The sequence below is a fragment of the Felis catus genome, chromosome X, assembly GCF_018350175.1.
Source record: "Felis catus isolate Fca126 chromosome X, F.catus_Fca126_mat1.0, whole genome shotgun sequence".
Taxonomy (NCBI): Eukaryota; Metazoa; Chordata; class Mammalia; order Carnivora; family Felidae; genus Felis; species Felis catus.
This window is the reverse complement of record NC_058386.1, coordinates 52694729-52713379: the sequence shown is the minus strand read 5'-3', so window position 1 is coordinate 52713379 and position 18651 is coordinate 52694729. Positions and strand designations below refer to the sequence as shown.

At 34.1% G+C, this 18651-nt stretch overlaps 2 protein-coding genes across 2 annotated transcripts in view; one reads left to right on the top strand and one right to left on the bottom strand.

Annotated features, from left to right (window-relative positions):
* Nucleotides 1–18651, bottom strand: part of ZC3H12B (zinc finger CCCH-type containing 12B) — a 482912-nt gene that overhangs the window by 117774 nt on the left and 346487 nt on the right. The window lies entirely within an intron of this gene.
* LOC123383504 (probable ribonuclease ZC3H12B) lies at nt 1756–5176 on the top strand. The gene is made up of 2 exons (XM_045051224.1): nt 1756–1980; nt 3813–5176. The coding sequence occupies exon 2, from the start codon at nt 3964–3966 to the stop codon at nt 4579–4581; it is 618 nt and encodes a 205-aa protein (XP_044907159.1). The 5' UTR covers nt 1756–1980; nt 3813–3963; the 3' UTR covers nt 4582–5176.

Genomic DNA, 18651 nt, shown 5'->3' with positions numbered 1-18651 from the left:
CCAGTTTGCATTCCCACCCATTCATATGTGGAACTTGAGAAACTTAACAGAAGACCATGGGGGAATGAAAGGGGAAAAATAGTTTTAAACAGAAAGGGAGGCGAACCATAAGAGACTCTTAAATACAGAGAACGAACTGAGGATTGATTGGGGGTGGGGGAGAGGGGAAAATGGGTGATAGGCATTGAGGAGGGCACTTGTTGGGATGAGCACTGCGTATTGTACATAAGTGATTAATCACGGGAATCTATCCCCAAAACCAAGAGCACACTGTACACTGTATGTTAGCTAACTTGACAATAAATTATATGTAAAAAATAATAATAAAGTGGCCTATCCACATGTAGATCATTTAGAATTTAATATTTTCTTCTTGACTTGGCTATTGCTTGGACAGCTCTGTCCTACACGGCTATTGAGCTTTTTTGCACATTTCCAGTGGTTTTGGCTCTGTAGACATGGCAAGATGTTTCTGTCTCCATACATGGTGTTGTTTGGCAGATTTTGGAAAAGATGGAGTTTGTAGTACAACTTGAATATTTATCTTGGGAAATTGCTTTACCTGAATGCAATAGAAATAAACTTTATTTCATAATAAAAAGATGGGAAGGAGGAGATGAATGAAGAAAATAGAGTAGCAGACTGAATGGGAAGAAGACTTTTTTTCTTTCTTGGTAATTCATTAAGGTCAATGTTGGCAATTTTTGCCTGCATATATTTGTCTACTCTTTTTAGATTCAAATGCAACTTTGCAGTCATTTGCTTAATCATATTTTTAAGTAAACTATAGGCAAACTCTGTACTTGTAACATGTTGTTATCTGGTGTCAAAGTTCTTGACTTCTTAAAACAAACTATATCCAGTCCCACAAGTTCATCTGACTAGTAAGATTTTCAAAAGTATGTCATTCTTTAATGCATTCATTTGTAAATTTTTCAGTTAATAACAATAAAAAATAATCTTTTCAACACCTTTAATAAGTAGCAGCTAGAACCTTATCTTTGAAATTTTTTCCCTACTTACTTTCATTTTGGGGCAAAAGTAACCATTTTCCTTTAGCCATCCTCAATGCTTTCATTTATCACTCCTCACCAGTAATATTAGGCATTAGGTGTTGACAAAGGTACAATGTCATATTAATGTTTATACATTTATAATTTTAAAAACTCTTTCCTGCCAAGAAAATTGTCACTCTTTCCTTTAAGTTTCAACTGATAACTCCTTATATTATTAACATTTATTCACTTATCACAGTTTGTAAGTATAAATTATATAATTATTTTATTATTATCTATCTCCACTTCCCACCATCACCACTGTAAGAACATTGAGATCAGAATCCATGTCTTTTTTTTTTTATATCCCCAGCTCCTGTTTCCTGGCACATAGTCAACACTAAGTGAATGTTTATTAATTATTAGTCAGAAAATTACTTCAAATATTATATACTTCTTGAATTTTTTCCTAATCACTATAACCATCACCCCTATCTCTGACTCCACTGACAGAATTTAACATTTCCTCCTTAGTATGTCAATGGAAATTTTCAAGTAACTTGAAGGATCAGCCATGTATTCAGGTTTGCCTTGGATATACCTAATTTATGCCTAATGTTCTGACATAATTATTAGTAATGTTCTTTTTATTCTCAAAAGTATCCCAGTGATCATATTCTATAGAATTGTTTTTAACACTTCCTAGAGCCATGTATAGCCAATCTTTATTAGCTTACGAGTTCTTTGAGGACAGGATAAATTCTATTTTTTTGTTTTGTTTTTTTCCTAGACCTAGGACTTATTTCAGTGTCTGGCACTCAATGACTGTTCTTTTGAATGAAAAATTTTATTTAAATCTTTGCCTCAAGAAGTTTCTGTTGTTCAAGAAAACAAACAAAAAAAAAAACACATGACACCACACATGTGCAGGTTTAAGGACAATCAATATTTTTCTTAAAAATCTTCTTGCTTAAGACTTTGAAAGGTAAATCAAATTTATGTTTGCTAAGTCATTTATTTCTCTTCTGCTTTATGTTATTTGAGTAGAAAATTTTCATAATAAAAACTAGTAATTGCAGTGAGGATTTTTTGTGCTGTGAGATTTTCCTTGAGCTTAAATTTGCTATTGTATATGTACATGAACTTGGTAAATGTGCTCACATCAATGTTAACTTGGGCAAAGCAAAATATAAGATAATAGAAAAGGGGGGAAATTCTATAGTTCATTAGCTAGGAATAGTCAAACTGATCTATAGGTACCTCTCATTTGCCAACAAAATATACAGTTGATCTTATAAACAGTTGTTTTTAAGTGACTTTTGAGATTTAAATAAATGCAAGATGAAAATCTCAATGTCCTATGTGGTGAAAATCTCAATGTCTTATGTGCACTAGAAATTATTTTGAAGAGAATAAGATATAAGTCAGATAATAAAATGGAATTTTAAAGGAAATAGACTTCAAAGTTCAAATAACAGATTAATGGAGAAGTGAAAGTGAAATGGCTGTCTATGTATTGGCTAATTCATTAAGGGAAATTTTTTAAGACACAAGAGGTAGTGTAATCATTATAGAAGTCACATGCTGCCTGAATGTCAGTTCTGAGACGGCAATTCTGTGTGCATATAAAATTTCCAAATGTGACTTTCCTAAAGCAAACATGCAGCTATCCGTATTATTCTTAGATAGAACTATTAGTGCCTTCTTCCTGTTTGTATAAACAGTACTAAAGTGTAACTAAAGTGTAACCCTAGTACATTGGTTACATAAATAGTCTTGTTTTAGATTAGTGAACTGCTGCTACCTGAAGAGCTTTTCAGTGCTCACACATCTACTACCTTGCCTTATTGACAGCCTCCCTTAAAACAACAGCAACAACAAAAATCCTTTGATGGTGTCTGTTGCACCCTTTACATATATTGAGAACCTACTGTGTTCTGTTCACTTTTCTAAGCACTTTACTTACTCATCTTACATAATCTTTACCCTGTGAGGTAAGTATCAGTATTCTCATTCTATATTTGAGGAAACCAAGGCTCAGACTGAGAAAAAACACCTTGCCTAAGTTAGAACTCAAACTTGTGGGGACAATTGAGGTAGGTGAGAGGAGGAGTTCAGAAATAAAATTGTCCTTAATTCTCTTCGGTAACAGATATTATTTTAAAATGTTTTGGTTTATTGTGCAAACTGACTTTTTACAATACAATAAATACAATTACAATAAATGAAATAGGCTGCAGATACAATTCATAAGTGTACACAGACCCTTTAAAAAAATCTGGAGTGCATCTACCTACTTATGACCTTTTACGTACTTCAATTTCTTGAAAGCAATTTTAATGGTTTTCTAGTCTCCCTAGTAGATAGAGTCTCTGATCTGTTGCAATGAATGGTGCTAGAGATGTTGTGCTTTTCAGGAATGGAACTGCACTTTAGCAAGAGGGATCTAGTGTGAAATCTGGAAATCTCTCAGAAAGAAGAGAAAGTCCTTTTAAGGATGTGTATATTCCTGCACCTTGTTGAAATGCCATATTTGCCTTTCACAAAGTTGTGATAATAAGTTAACTTTAGTGTGATTTATTTTGTGTGTGAATGGGGGGTGATTATAGCACAATTGCTACCATTGAAATTTTTATGCCTATAATTATTAAAGAATTAGAGTATATATATTTTTTGTTATAAGGTGAGTCCAATCATTTAAAGTACAAAAACAAAATGTCATACAGTGTGTAGTTTCTTAAAAAGAAACCTGTGCATTCTTAAATGCCTTTCCAGAATGTTACTAAACATGATTGTGGTATGTGTGTTTATTTGTAGGGACTGGTAACATCTGAACATACCAAACCAAACAGGCAAAGACTTTCACCATCACTACCACCACATTTTACTACAAAGGAATATAACTGTATGTGGATTCCAAGCAAGCTAAAAAGAAAAAGAGCTGATTAGACTTCAGACTGCCCACTGAATGGGGATGACGGCCACAGCTGCAGTGGGGACATCAAAAATGGAGAAGAGTTCCTCCAAGGAAGAGAAACAACAATCTAAGCAGGACAGGATGGAGCAGAGCAATGCTGATTCTGAAGAGTGGATGAACTCTGAGAATGAACCTGAACAGATGAGCCTTAAGAACAGTAACAATGACAATAGCTACGGATCTGGGGATGCTCAGTTGAAAAAAAAGGATATTCCCGCCAAGCCACACCGTCAGCTCTTTAGATCACCCTGCTTAGATCATCCAAGCTTCTCCCAGAGCAGCATTCTACAGGATAGGAAGCTTGACTTGGAAAAAGAATACCAAGCCAAGATGGATTTTGCTCTAAAGCTGGGCTATGCAGAGGCACAGATTCAATCAGTATTGAACAAGCTGGGCCCAGAATCACTTATTAATGATGTATTGGCAGAGCTCGTCAGGCTTGGGAACAAAGGCGATTCAGAAGGGCAGGCCAGTTTGAGTTTGTTAGCACCTAGGGGTCCCAGCTCTAGAGAGATTGCAAGCCCTGAACTGTCTCTTGAAGATGAAATAGACAACAGTGAAAATTTGAGGCCAGTTGTCATAGATGGAAGTAATGTGGCAATGAGGTAAGCGTATCATATTTTCAATCTTTAAAAACAAAACAAAACAAAACAAAACATCCCTGAGCTCATAAAAATCATCTCCCTTTGCAAAGCACTATGGGAGGCTCTTGGCTGTTGTCTGCAGCTTATGCTACTGTAGGTGGAGAGAGGCTAAAATGATCTTGCCTTGGCCTTTTCTCTCTCCGTTGGAATTGTTGCCATTTGTGTTCAGGTACTCTGAAAGCAGCTGAGACATCAGTGATGCTTCAGTAGAGACATCATTCAGCCTTTGTTCCTCCTGGGGTACCTTCTCCAACCTCTGCTTGCCTAGACCAATCATCCTGAGAATGCTGTTTTTATAATTTCACTTGGGGGCTTACTTGGGAGCTTGGAGTGACTCCCAATTGCGATTCTACCAAATTTGGATCCCTTTGCCTGGCTTTTTGATATGACATTTCTCTCCTCCCATTTGGTTGTAGCTCAGTATTTTGAATAGTCTCCATGTAAATTATGATGATTTCTACACCACTGCTTGTGTTCATGTCATTCCCAAACCTAGGAGTAACCTCGTCCTTATCTTCATACCTATCAAGATGCACTGCCTTCACTGACACCATCCCGGCTCTTTTAATCCCAATGATTATCTCTGAGCTATAATAACTATGATAGGTTAAGTAATATCCCCCTAAAGATGTCCACATCCTAATCCCTGGAATCTGTGAATAGGTTATTTTACATGGTAAAAGGAACTTTGCAGGTATGATTAAGTTAAGAATTTGAGATAGGTAAGATTATCCTGGGTTATCAAGGTGGACTCACTGTAATTACAAAGGTCCTTATAAAAGGAAGGGAGGCAACAGGATAAGAATGAATTGTAGGAGGGATGCCTGGGTGGTTCAGTCAGTTAATCGTCCAACTTTTGCTTAGGTCATCATCTCATGTTTAGTGGGTTCAAGCCCCGCATCAGGCTCTGTCCTGACATCTCAGAGCCTGGAGTCTGCTTTGGATTCTGTATCTCCCTCTCTTTCTGCCCCCCCCCCCCGTCTCTCTCTCTCTCTCTCTCTCAAAAATAAGCATCAAAAAATTTAAATAAAGAAAATTATTTTTAATGGGTAGTAGGAGATGCAATGACATAAACAAGAGGATGGGTGGTGTAAGAAAGAGGCCATGAGCCAAGGAATGTGGGAAGCCTCCAGAAACTGAAAACGGCAAGGAAAGAGATTCTCTCCTGAAGAGACAACATAGCCTTGTCAACAATTTGATTTTAGAATTCTGACTTCTTGAACTAAACACAAATAAACTGGTGTTATTTTAAGACACTTAATATATGGTAATTTGTTATAGCAGCAATAGGAAAGTAATACATAACCAAGAGTGCCTTCATACTTTATTCCATATTTTCTCACATAATTTTTTAATTCATGTCAGAGATCTTTAGGAATTCCTTCTTTTTTCTTTTTCAAAAGCATAAATGAACTATTTAGACTTCATCAAAATAAAAACCTTCTTCTGTTTCTAAAATGAATTGCCATTCAGCTCTGGCTTAAAAATTCCCGATAATCAGGAGCCTGTTTCCTATGAGTATATCATTCCTTGATGAACTCAATGGAGTCTTAGACTGTACACAATCAGAACAAAAGTAAGAAGCCTTAGACTAGCAAGATTTTCATTTGATTATCCAATTCTCTTTGAGGACAAGGGCCTTATTTTATGCTTCCCTTGTTTTCCCCACAGTATGTAGTACACTATTGGATGCTCCTATAGAGATACAAAGGGAGCCTTTTGTAGCAACGTGGATGGAACTGGAGAGTGTGATGCTAAGTGAAATAAGCCATACAGAGAAAGGCAGATACCATATGTTTCCACTCTTATGTGGATCCTGAGAAACTTAACAGAAACCCATGGGGGAGGGGAAGGAAAAAAAAAAGAGGTTAAAGTGGGAGAGAGCCAAAGCATAAGAGACTCTTAAAAACTGAGAACAAACTGAGGGTTGATGGGGGGTGGGAGGGAGGGGATGGTGGGTGATGGGTATTGAGCAGGGCACCTTTTGTGATGAGCACTGGGTGTTGTATGGAAACCAATTTGACAATAAATTTCATATATTAAAAATAAATAAATAAATAAATAAATAAATAAATAAATAAATATTCCTAGTGTCTACCATGAAAAAAAATAAAAAAGAAATGCTGTAAATAATTGTATGGCAAAAATCAAATAACTCAGATAAAATTAATAAATTCCTAGAAAAATATAACTACTAACACTAACTCATGAAGAAATAGAAAATCTGAAACATATCTATAACAAGTAAAATAGTAATAATATAAGTAACAATAAAAATAATAAACATCCCATTAAAAAACCTAACTCAGATTGTTTTACTGGTAAACACTACCAAATGTCTAAAACCTCTTCAAAGAGCAGTATTAGCATGAAACCAAAATCAGAAAAAGATACCACACAAAAAGAAAACTACAAATCAATATCCCTTATGAATACAGATGCAAAAATCATCAATAAAATACTGGAAAAATGAGTCCAAGAACACACAAAAAATAATGACACACTATGATCAAATGTGAATCACCTGAGGAATGTAATGTTTAACTTATGAAAAGCAATACTATAATACACCATCTTGATAAAATAAAGGACAAAAATCATAAGATAATCTTAATATATGTAGAAAAAGCATCTGATAAAATAAACATCTTTTCATAACAAAATCAAACAACAAACTAAGAATAGAAGGAATCTTTCTCAACTTCATAAAAGGGAACTATGAAAAAATCATGCTAATATCCTACTTAAGGGTGATAAACTGAAAAAAAAAAATTAGAGAGGGAGATAGCCAAAACATAAAAGACTCTTAAAAACTGAGTATAAACTGAGGGTTGACGGGAGGTGGGAGGGAGGGGAGGGTGGGTGATGGGCATTGAGGAGGGCACCTGTTGGGATGAGCCCTGGGTGTTGTATGGAAACCAATTTGACAATAAATTTCATATTAAAAAAAAACTGAAAACTTTCCCCCAAGATCAGGAAAAAAGGAAGTATGAATACTCTTGAAAATTCCATTCAACATCATTAATGAAGTTATTGAAGTAAAAGAAAAGAAACAAAAGCACCCAAGCTGAATAGGAAGAAGTAAAACTATTTCCATTTGCAGATGATATATTTTATGTAAAAAATTCAAAGGAACTAACAATTTATTAGAATTAATAAATTAATTAATACAAGTAATAATCAAATTCAATAATATTGTATGATACAAGATCTGTATACAAAAATTAATTTTATTTCAATATATTCTCAATTAACAATCTCAAAATGAAAGTAAGAAAATTCCATTTAAGGAAGAAGGTAGTGACTGGGTAGGAGGACTCTAGTCTCAACTTATCCCATGTAACAACTAGATAACTATCAAATCATCCTAATTACCTCAGAAATAAGTCTGAAGACTGACAAAAAATAAACTCACAACTAAAGGGAAAGAAGAGGCCACAGTGAAGAAGGTAGGAAATGCAGGTACTAGGTTTAGGGAAGAAACAGATCAGGGTGCTGCAAGGGGATGGAGCCATTGTTGTGAAGGGCAAGAGAGAGAACACAGGAGAACCCAAAAGAAAGTTTCTCCAAAGCCATTTGCTTGAAAAACAAGAAGGAATGAATTTTGTGAATTCTTGCAACCAGCAGGATTTAAAGCCTGGAGTTTTAAAGGTCAGTTGGGCTTAGGAGAGAGACCAGAGGCCATGCAATGCTCCTTTAGTGAAGGCAGGCAAACAACCCAGGGGCAGACAGGATGGGCATAGTGACATGAATAATGCTTAAGCCACACAAGGGGAGATTATTCTTTATTCTTGTAGCACGTCTCTGATAGGCAGTGTAAAAGGAGATGCTTATCTAGGAAAAAAGGAGCTGGCTGGTGCTATTTCCTTCCCCCTATACAGCAACATTGAACACAGAGCCACCTTTAGGAAGCAGCACAGCATGTACACTGATTGTCTAACTTGCATAACCAGGCTCCATCCCCCCTCACTCTGGCAAGGCTGCCTTTCTTGCTCAAGCTTGCTTCAGTCTCAGTACAGTGGGTCCCCCTACTCCCCCAGAGGACCAGCACAAACCCCTCTTCACACCACATCTCCCAACCAGAGTTCTGCAAGGCCTTAATTCTGGTGCAGGTGGTGTCAGATCTCATTTCACAAGCAGACCAAAGCATAACTACTTAAAAATCTCCATATTCAAGACATGGGACAAACATTGTCCACAGCAGCCAAGGAGAGCCTCTACAGATGACTGGCATGAAAGATAGAGCAGCCAAACCACAACAGCATAGCACGTGTAGCACACACCAGAGACACTCCTTGAAGTACCAGGCCCTGGGCAATACATGGCATCTTTATAAGGCCACTACTTCCAGGAGCAGTAGACATAATTGGCTTTTCTAGCACAGAGACAAAGGCAGAGACTTAGACAAAATGTGAAGATGGAGGGATTTATCCAAAATGAAAGAACAAGATAAGACCATGGCCATAGATCTAAATGAAAGAGATTTACATCACATTCCTGTTGGAGAATTGAAAGCAACAATCATAAAGATAGTCACTGGGCTTGAGAAAAAAATAAAGACAATAGTGAGATCATTACCACAGATAAAAAAGTTAAAAAAGATTCAGAGATGAAAATTACAGTAAACAAGATTGGAAAAAAGCTTGATGCAATGAGCAGCAGGCTAGAAAGCAGAGGAATAAATGAATGACTTAGATGTCAGAATAATGAAAAGTAATGAAGCTGAACAAAAGAGAGTAGGAAGAATTATGCAACATGAGAACAGATTTAGAGAACTAAGTGATTCCATCAACCATAATAACATACATATTATACAATTATTAGAAGAAGAAGGTAAAAGGAGCAGAAAATTTATTTGAAGAAACAATAGCTGAAAACTTCCCTAATCTGGGGAAGGCAAGAGACATCCAGATCCAGGAGGCACAAAGAACTACCATCAAAGTCAGTCAGAGACAGACAAAAATCATATTACTTCCCTCATATATGAGGACTTTAAGAGACAAAACAGATGAACATAAGGGAAGGGAAGCAAAAATAATATAAAAACAGGGAGGGGGACAAAACAGAAGAGACTTATAAATATGGAGAACAAACTGAGGATTTCTGGAGGGGTTGTGGGAGGGGGGATGGGCTGAATGGGTAAGGGGCACTAAGGAATCTACTCCTGAAATCATTGTTGCACTATATGCTAACTAATTTGGATGTAACGTTTGAAAAGTAAAAAATAAAATTAAAAAAATGCTGGAATACCTGAATATTAGTATAAAAAATCAATGAAAGCAGGCCAATATCAAAACGTATTGTAATTAAATTTGTAATAATACACTGATAAAGAAAAAATCCTAAAATAAGCAAGACAAAGAAGTCATTAAATTACAAAGGAAAACCCAAAAGGCTTCAGATATTTCTCATGAAAAATTTGGCAACCAAGAAAGGAAGGGAATGATATATTTGAAGTCTTAAAAGGGAAAATCTTCAGGCAAGAATATTCTATCCAGCAAGGCTATTATTCAGAATAGTGGAAGAAATAAAGGGTTTCCCAGACCAAACAAACAAACAAAGAAAAAACAACTGAAGGAGTTTGAGAACATTAGCCTAGCCCTGAAAGAAATATTAAAGGAAATTCTTTGAGTGCAAAGGAAAGACCAAAAGTGATAAAGACAAGAAAGGGTCAGAGAACATCTCCAGAAATAATGGCAAAACAAGTAATAAAATGGAACTAAATATATATCTATCAATGATTACCTTGAATGTAAATGGACTAAAAACTTCAATCAAAAGATGTAGGGTGACAGAATGGATAAAAAAGGAAACTCATTGATATACTGCCAAAAAGAGACTCATTTTAGTCATAGACACCTGCCGATGGAAAATAGGGGATGGAAAAAAAGTTTTATGTGCAAATGAATGTCAAAAGAAAGTGAGAGTAGTAATACTTATACGAGAAAAACTGGATTTTAAAACAAAGACTGTAACAAGACACAAAAAAAGGCATTAGATAATCATAAAAGGGATAATCCACCAAGAAGATCTAACACTTTTAAATATTTATGCACTCAACAGAGACACCCATATATATAAAACAGTTAATAATAAAGATAAAGGAACAAATTGATAACAATACAATAATAGTAGGGGACTTTAACACCCCACTAACATCAGTGGACAGATCCTCTAAACAAAATCAACAAGAAAAATAAATAGCTTTGAATGACACCCTGCACCAGATGGATGTAACAGATATATTCAGAACATTCCATCCTAAAACAGTATAATGCACATACCTTTCAACTGCACATTGGAACATTCTCAAGAATAGATCACATATTACATCACAAAATGGATCAAAACAAATACAAAATGATTGAAGTCATACCAGGCACCTTTAATAACTGCAATGCTCTGAAACCAGTAGTCAGCAATAAGAAAAACTCAGGAAAGACCACAAATACATGGAGGTTATAACATGCTACTAAACAATAAATGAGTCAACCAGGAAATCAAAGAAGTAAAAAAAATACATGTAAACAAATTAAAATAAGAACACAATGGTCCAAAACCTTTGGGAGGCATCAAAAGTGTAATAACAGGGAAGCATATAGCGCATACAGCAATACAGACCTTCATCAAGAAGCAAGAAAAATCTTCAAGTAAACAACCTAGCAAGCAAAGGAGCTAGAAGAATAACAACAACAACAAAAGCCTAAGGCCAGCAGAAGGAAGCAAATAATAAAGCCTAGAACAGAAATAAATGATATAGAAACTAAAACAGAATACATTCAATGAAACCAGGAGATGGTTCTTAGAAGAAATTAATAAAATTGACAACCTTCAAGCCAGCCTTAACAAAAGGAAAAGAGTAAGGACCAAATAAATAACATCAAAAATTATAAAGAAGAAATAACAGCCAACACCACAGAAATACAAAAAAATTATAAGACAATATTATGAAAAACTATATGTCAACAAATTAGACAACCTGGAAGAAATGGATGAATTCCTAAGAACATATCCAATACCAAAACTGAAACAGGACAAAAGAAAATTTGAACAGACTGATAACCAGCAAATAAATTAAATCAGTAATAAAAAGTTTCCAACAAACAGAAGTCCAGGACCAGACGGATTCACAGGTGAATTCTACCAAACAGTTTTAAAAAGTTAATATCCATTTATGTCAAACTATTACAGAAAATAGAAAAGGACGAAAAATTTCCAAGCTCATTGTATGAGGCCAGCATTACCCTGATACCAAAACCAGATAAAGACATCACTGAAAAAAAAAATGCAGGCCAATATCCCTGATGAACATGAATGCAAAAATTCTCAATATAATAGTAGCAAACAAAATACATTACATTAAAATTTAAAAAAATCATTAAAAATCATTAAAAAATCATTCTCCATGATCAAGTGGTGTTTTTTTTTTTTCATGTGTTGGAAGCATGGTTCAATATTCCATCAACATGATAGACTACATTCATAAAAGAAAGAATAAAAATCAATGTACAGAAATCTGTTGCATGTCTATAAACCAATAATGAAGCAGCAGAAACAGAAATCAAGGAATCAATCCCATTTACAATTGCACCAAAACCCATAAGATGCCCAGGAATGAACCTAACAAAAGAGATGAAAGTCCTGTATTCTGAAAAATACAAAACACTGACGAGAGAAATTTAAGAGAATATGAAGAAATGTAAAGACATTCCACATACATGCGTTGGAAGAACAAATATTGTTAAAATGTCTATACTACCCAAAGTAATCTATACATTTAATGCAATTCCTATCAAAATACCAACAACATTTTTCACAGAGCTACAAGGAACAATCTTAAAATTTGGACCCTGAATAGCCAAGGCAATCTTAAAAAAGAAAAGCAAAGCTGTAGGTATCACAATTCTGGACTTCAAATTATATTACAAAGCTGTTGTAATAAAAACAGTATGGTATTGGCACAAAGACACATAGATCAATAGAACAGGGTAGAAAACCCAGAAATGAAGCCACATGTATATGGTGAACTAATCTTAAAGCAGGAAAGAATATCCAATGGGAAAAAGACAGTCTCTCCAACAAATGGTGTTGGGAAAACTGGACAGCAACATGCAAAGAATGAAACTGGACCACTTTCTTACACTATACACAAAAATACATTCACAATGGATTAAAGACCTAAATGTGAGATATAAAACTGTAAAAATCCTACAGGAAAACACAGGCAGTAAACCCTTGACATCAGCCATAGCAACTACTTTCTAGATTGTCTTCTGAGAAAAGGGAAACAAAAGCAGAAATAATTTATTGGGACTTCATCAAAAACAAAACAAAACATAACAAAACAAAACAACAACTTGTGCACAGCAAAGGAAATAATCAACAAAACTAAATGCAATCTACAGAATGGGAGAAGATATCTGCAAGTGAAATATCTGGCAAAGGGTTAATGTCCAAAATATATAAGGAAGTTATAAAATTCAAAACCCCCAAAATTAATAATCCAATTAGGAAATCATTAGGAGACATAAATAGATATTTTTCTAAAGACATACAGATGGCTAACAGATACACGAAAGATACTCAACATCACTCATCATCTGCGAAATACAAATCAAAACTACAATGAGATATCACCTATCAGAATGGCTAAAATCAATAACATAATAAACAACAGGTTTTGGAAAGGCTAGGGAGAAAGGGGGAACTTTCTTATACTGTTGTGGGAATTCAAACTGGGCAGCCACTCTGGAAAAGACTGGATATTCCTCAAAAAGTTAAAAATATAACTACTCTATGATCCAGTTATTGCACTACCAGGTTTACCCAAAGGATACAAAAATACTAATTTGAAGGGATAACTGTTCCCTGGTATTTATAGCAGCATTTTGTATAATACACAAATTATGGGAACAGCCTGAGTCCCTCAACTGAAGAATGGATAAAGAAGTTGTAGTATATATATATATATATATATAATTATATATAATTAAATATATATTATTATATATTATATATTACATCTTCTTATAATTTATATATATTATATATATAATTATAATTTATATATATTATATATTCTTATATAATTATAATTTATATATATATATTACTCTGAGCCAACACACACACACACACACACACACACACACACATACACACACACTGGATTATTACTCAGCCATAAAAAAGAATGAAATCTTGCCATTTGCAACAACATGGATGGAGCTACAGAATATTATGCTAAATTAAATGTCAGTAAGACAAAGACAAATACTATATGACACCACTCATATGTGGAATTCAAGAAACAAATGGGCCTAGGGAAAAGAAGGAAATGATTGGCAAACCAAGAAAAAGACTCCTAACGATAAAGAGAAAACTGATAGTATCAGCAGGCAGCTGGGTGGGAAGATAGTGTAAATAAATGACAGGGTTTAAGTGCAGTTGTTGTTATTATCACCGACTGTTGCATGTAAATACTGAAACACTAAATTTTATATCTGAAATTAATATATTACACTATATATTAATTAACTGGAATTTAAATAAAAACTTTAAGACAAGGAAGACAATATTGTTAAGGTATCAATGCTCCACAACGTGATCTACTGATTTAATGCAATTCCTATTAGATTCCCAATGATACTTTTTCCAGAAATAAAAAAATGAACCTAAAATTCAGTGGAATCTCAAGTTACCAGAATACCCAAAACAATCGTGATAAAGTACAACGAGTTTGGAGGTCTCAAACTTTCTAATTTCAAAACTTATTACAAAATTACAGAGGTAAAAACAGTGTGGTACAGGCATAAAAACAAACATTTATATGGAATACGATACAGAGCACATAAATGGTGAAATGATTTTCTGCAAAAGTGCCACGAATATTCAATGAAGAAAACACACTCTACTCATCAAATGTATTATTGGGAAAACTGGATATTCACATACAAAAGATTAATTTGTACACTTACCTTAAGACATATACAAATTGGCTCAAAGTGGACCTAAATGTAAGAGCTAAAACTATAAAAATCTTAGAGGAAAAAATAGAGAAAAAGTTTGATGACATTGATTTTATGACAATGATTTCTTGGATATGACACCAAATAGGCAATAAAAGTAAAAATACATAAATTAAACTACATCAGACTTTAAAACTTCTGAGCATAAAACAACACAGTCAACAGAGTGAATAGGGAACCTATGGAATAGGAGAAAACATTTGTAAGACATATATCTGCAAAGGTGTTAATAGCCATAATATATAAAAAATTCCTAAAACTTCACACAAAGGCATAGTTAAAAGTAGACGGGGTGCTTGGGTGACTCAGTCGGTTAAGGGATGACTCTTGGTTTCGGTTCAGGTCATGATCTCATGGTTTGTGAGTTCAAGTCCTGAGTCAGCTCTGTGCTGACAGTACAGAGCCTCTGTCTCCCTCTCTTTCTGTCCTTCCCCTGCCTGCACTCTCTCTCTCTCTCTCTCTCTCTCTCTCTCTCTCTCTCTCTCTTAAAGTAAACAAATATAAAAAAATAAAAGACAAAATATGTGAATATGTATTTCTCCAAAGAAAATATACAAATAACCAATAAGCACATGAACAAATGTTTATCACTAATCATTAGGAAAATACAAATCCAAACTACAATGAGATACCATTTGCACTCATTAGGATGGCTACTATAAAAAATAAAAGAAACAGAAAATAACAACTGTTAGAAAAGATGTGGAGAAATTTGAACACTTGTACAATGTTGGTGGAAAAATAAAATGCAGTGGCTACCATGGAAATAAGTATGCAGGTTCCTCAAAAAAATCACAAATAGAATTACCATGTGATCTAGCAATTCCACTTATGAATATATGTGCAAAAGCATTTAAAGCAGGGTATAAAAATTTATTGATCAAAGATTGACCAAAGATTCATTGTAGCAGATTCACAATAGCCAAAAGGTGGGAGCAACCTAAATATCCATCAATGAATGAATGGATAAACAAACTATAATATACACATGCAATGGAATGTTCAACCTTAAAAAGGATGAAAATTCTGACATTGCTACAACATGAATGAAATTTGAAGGCATTATGCTAATTGAAATAAGCCGGTTACAAAAAGACGAAAACTGCATGATTCCACTTATACAAGGCATCTAAAATAGATAAACACTTAGGAAGAAAAAGTAGAAGGGTGGTTTCTAGGCACTGGGAGGAGGAAATGGGGAATTGGTCCACGGATATATAGTTTCAGCTTTCCAAAATATAAAAGTTCTGGAGATTTATCATATAATAATGTGTATATAGGCAACAGTACTATAAAAATGAGTAAGGTGGTAAATTTTATGTTATGCATGCTACGTGTGTTTACAATTTATCATTATTTTTTTCCCAATGCAAGCGAGTTGGTATGACAGGATGAGGAGATAATCTGTTCAAACTTAAAAAAAAATGTTAAAACAGTGAATTTCATGTTACGTGCATTTGACTACATCTAAAAGTAAAAAAGAAAAAAACATACTCTGAAACCTTTAGTTTTCATACACCTATCCACACATCCCCATCCCAAACCTCAAGCAATCACTGATCTACTTTATACATTTTCCTATTCTGGACTTTCACATGAATGGAATCATGTAGTATCTAGTTGTTTATGATTGGTTTCTTTCACTTCATGTAATGTTCTCAAAATTCATCCATGCCATAGCATGTGTCAGTACTTCATTCTTTTTATAGTTGAATAATATCTCATTGTATGGATATAACACATTTTGTCTATCCACTCATTGGCTATTGGACATGGGTTATTACCATCTATTGACTATCAAAAACAATCCTGCTATATTCATGTATCTGTGTTTATGTAAACATATGTTTTTATTTCTCTTAGATATAAATATATGAGTGGAATTTCACAAATGTATCATAATTCTATGTTCAATCACACAAAAAAACTGCCATACTGTGTTCCAAAGTGGTCTCACCATTTAACATTGCCATCAGCAACACATAAACATTCTGATTCCTCCACATTTTGTCACCACTTCTTGTTATCTAATTTTTAAATTCTAGCCATCTTTGTAGGTGCAAAGCATTATCTAATTGTGGTTTTGAGTTTCCATTTCCCTGATGACTACTAAGGCTAAGCACTTTTTCGTCTTTTGACTATTTGTGTATCTTTTGTGAACTGTCTATTCAGATCCATTGTCAACTTTTTAAACTGGGTTGTCTTTTTATTATTGAGTTGTAAGAGTTTTTTATACATATATACATTTATATATATGTATATATTAATTTTTAATTTGAGTATAGTTGACATACAATGTTACATTAGTTTCAGGTTAAGTAAAATTACCTTGTCAGATATATGATTTTTTTTTAAAGTTTACAAACATTTATAGATTAATGAAACAATATGTTACTTGAAAGGCTCATTATACTCTTTCCATAATTTGGCTATTGTTGCTAAATTATGGAAAGAGCCTAAATGTCCATCAACTGATGAATGGATAAAGAAGATGTGGTTTATATATTCAATGGAATGCTACTTGGCAATGAGAAAGAATGAAATCTGGTCATTTGCAGCAACATGGATGGGACTGGAGGGTATTATGCTAAGTGAAATAAATTAATCAGAGAAAGACAGATATCATATATTTTCACTTATATGTGGAACTTGAGAAACTTAACAGAAGACAATGGGGGAAGGGAAGGGGAAAAATAGATGCAAACAGAGAGGGAGGGAGACAAACCATAAGAGACTCTTAAATACAGAGAACAAACTGAGGCTTGATGGGGGGTGGGGAGAGGGGAAAATGGGTGATGGGCATTGAGGAGTGTGGTTGTTGGGATGAGCACTGGGTGTTGTATGTAAGTGATGAATCATGGGAATCTACCCCCAAAACCAATAGTACACTGTTTACACTGTATGTTAGTCAATTTGACAATAAATTATATATATATGAAATATATAAACTATATATATATATATATATATATATGAAAGACTCATTATAAACAATGTAATTTCAAGGAGTTAATCACAGGATTTTCAAATAATTCTTCTGATTATATGGGCTGATTGTCTTTTCACTTTTTTGATAGATTCTTTTGAAGCACAAAAGTTTTTAACTTTGATCATTTCAATTTTTCTGCTGTCTTTTGTTCTTTGTGCTTATGTTTTACATCTAGTAATGCATTGTCAAAAACCTAGGACATGAAGATTTACTCCTATTTTCTTCTAAGGGTTTTCTTTTAGTTTTTTCTTACACTTATGTTTTTAATCCATTTTGAGTAAATTTTTGTATCTGGTTAGGCAAGGGTCTAGCCTCATTCTCTTGCACATGATTGTCTAGTTGTACTATTTTTTGAAAAGACTATTATTTCCTTCATTGAATGGTCTTGGCACCCTTGTCACGAATTATTTGGCCATTACTTCTGGCTGCTTAATTCTGTTACATTTATCTATGTGTCTACCCTTTTGCCAATAAAACAGTATTTTTAAAAGTTTTTATTTAAATTTCAGTTATTTAACATACAGTGTAAGTATTAGTTTCAGGTGTAGAATTTAGCGATTCAACACTTACATATAACAACTTGTGCTCATCACAACAAGTGCCCTCCTTAATCCTCATCACATATTTAACCCATCCCCCCTCCACTGGCAACTATCAGTTGTCTATATTTAAGAGTCTGTTTCTTGGTTTACCTCTCTTCTTCCCCCTATGTTTGTTTGTGTTTTTCTTAAATTCCACATATGAGTGAAAGCATATGGTCTTTGTCTTTGACTGACTTATTTCATGTATTATAATACTGTCTAACTCCATCCATATTGTTGCAAATGGCAAGATTTCATTCCTTTTTGTGGCTGATAAATATATGTGTGGAGATATATATATGTGTGGAGATATATATATATATATATATATATCACATCTTCTTTATCCATTCATCAGTCAGTAGACATTTGGGCTCTTTCCATAATTTGGCTATTGTTGATAATGCTGCTACAAACATCAGGGTGCATGTTAATCC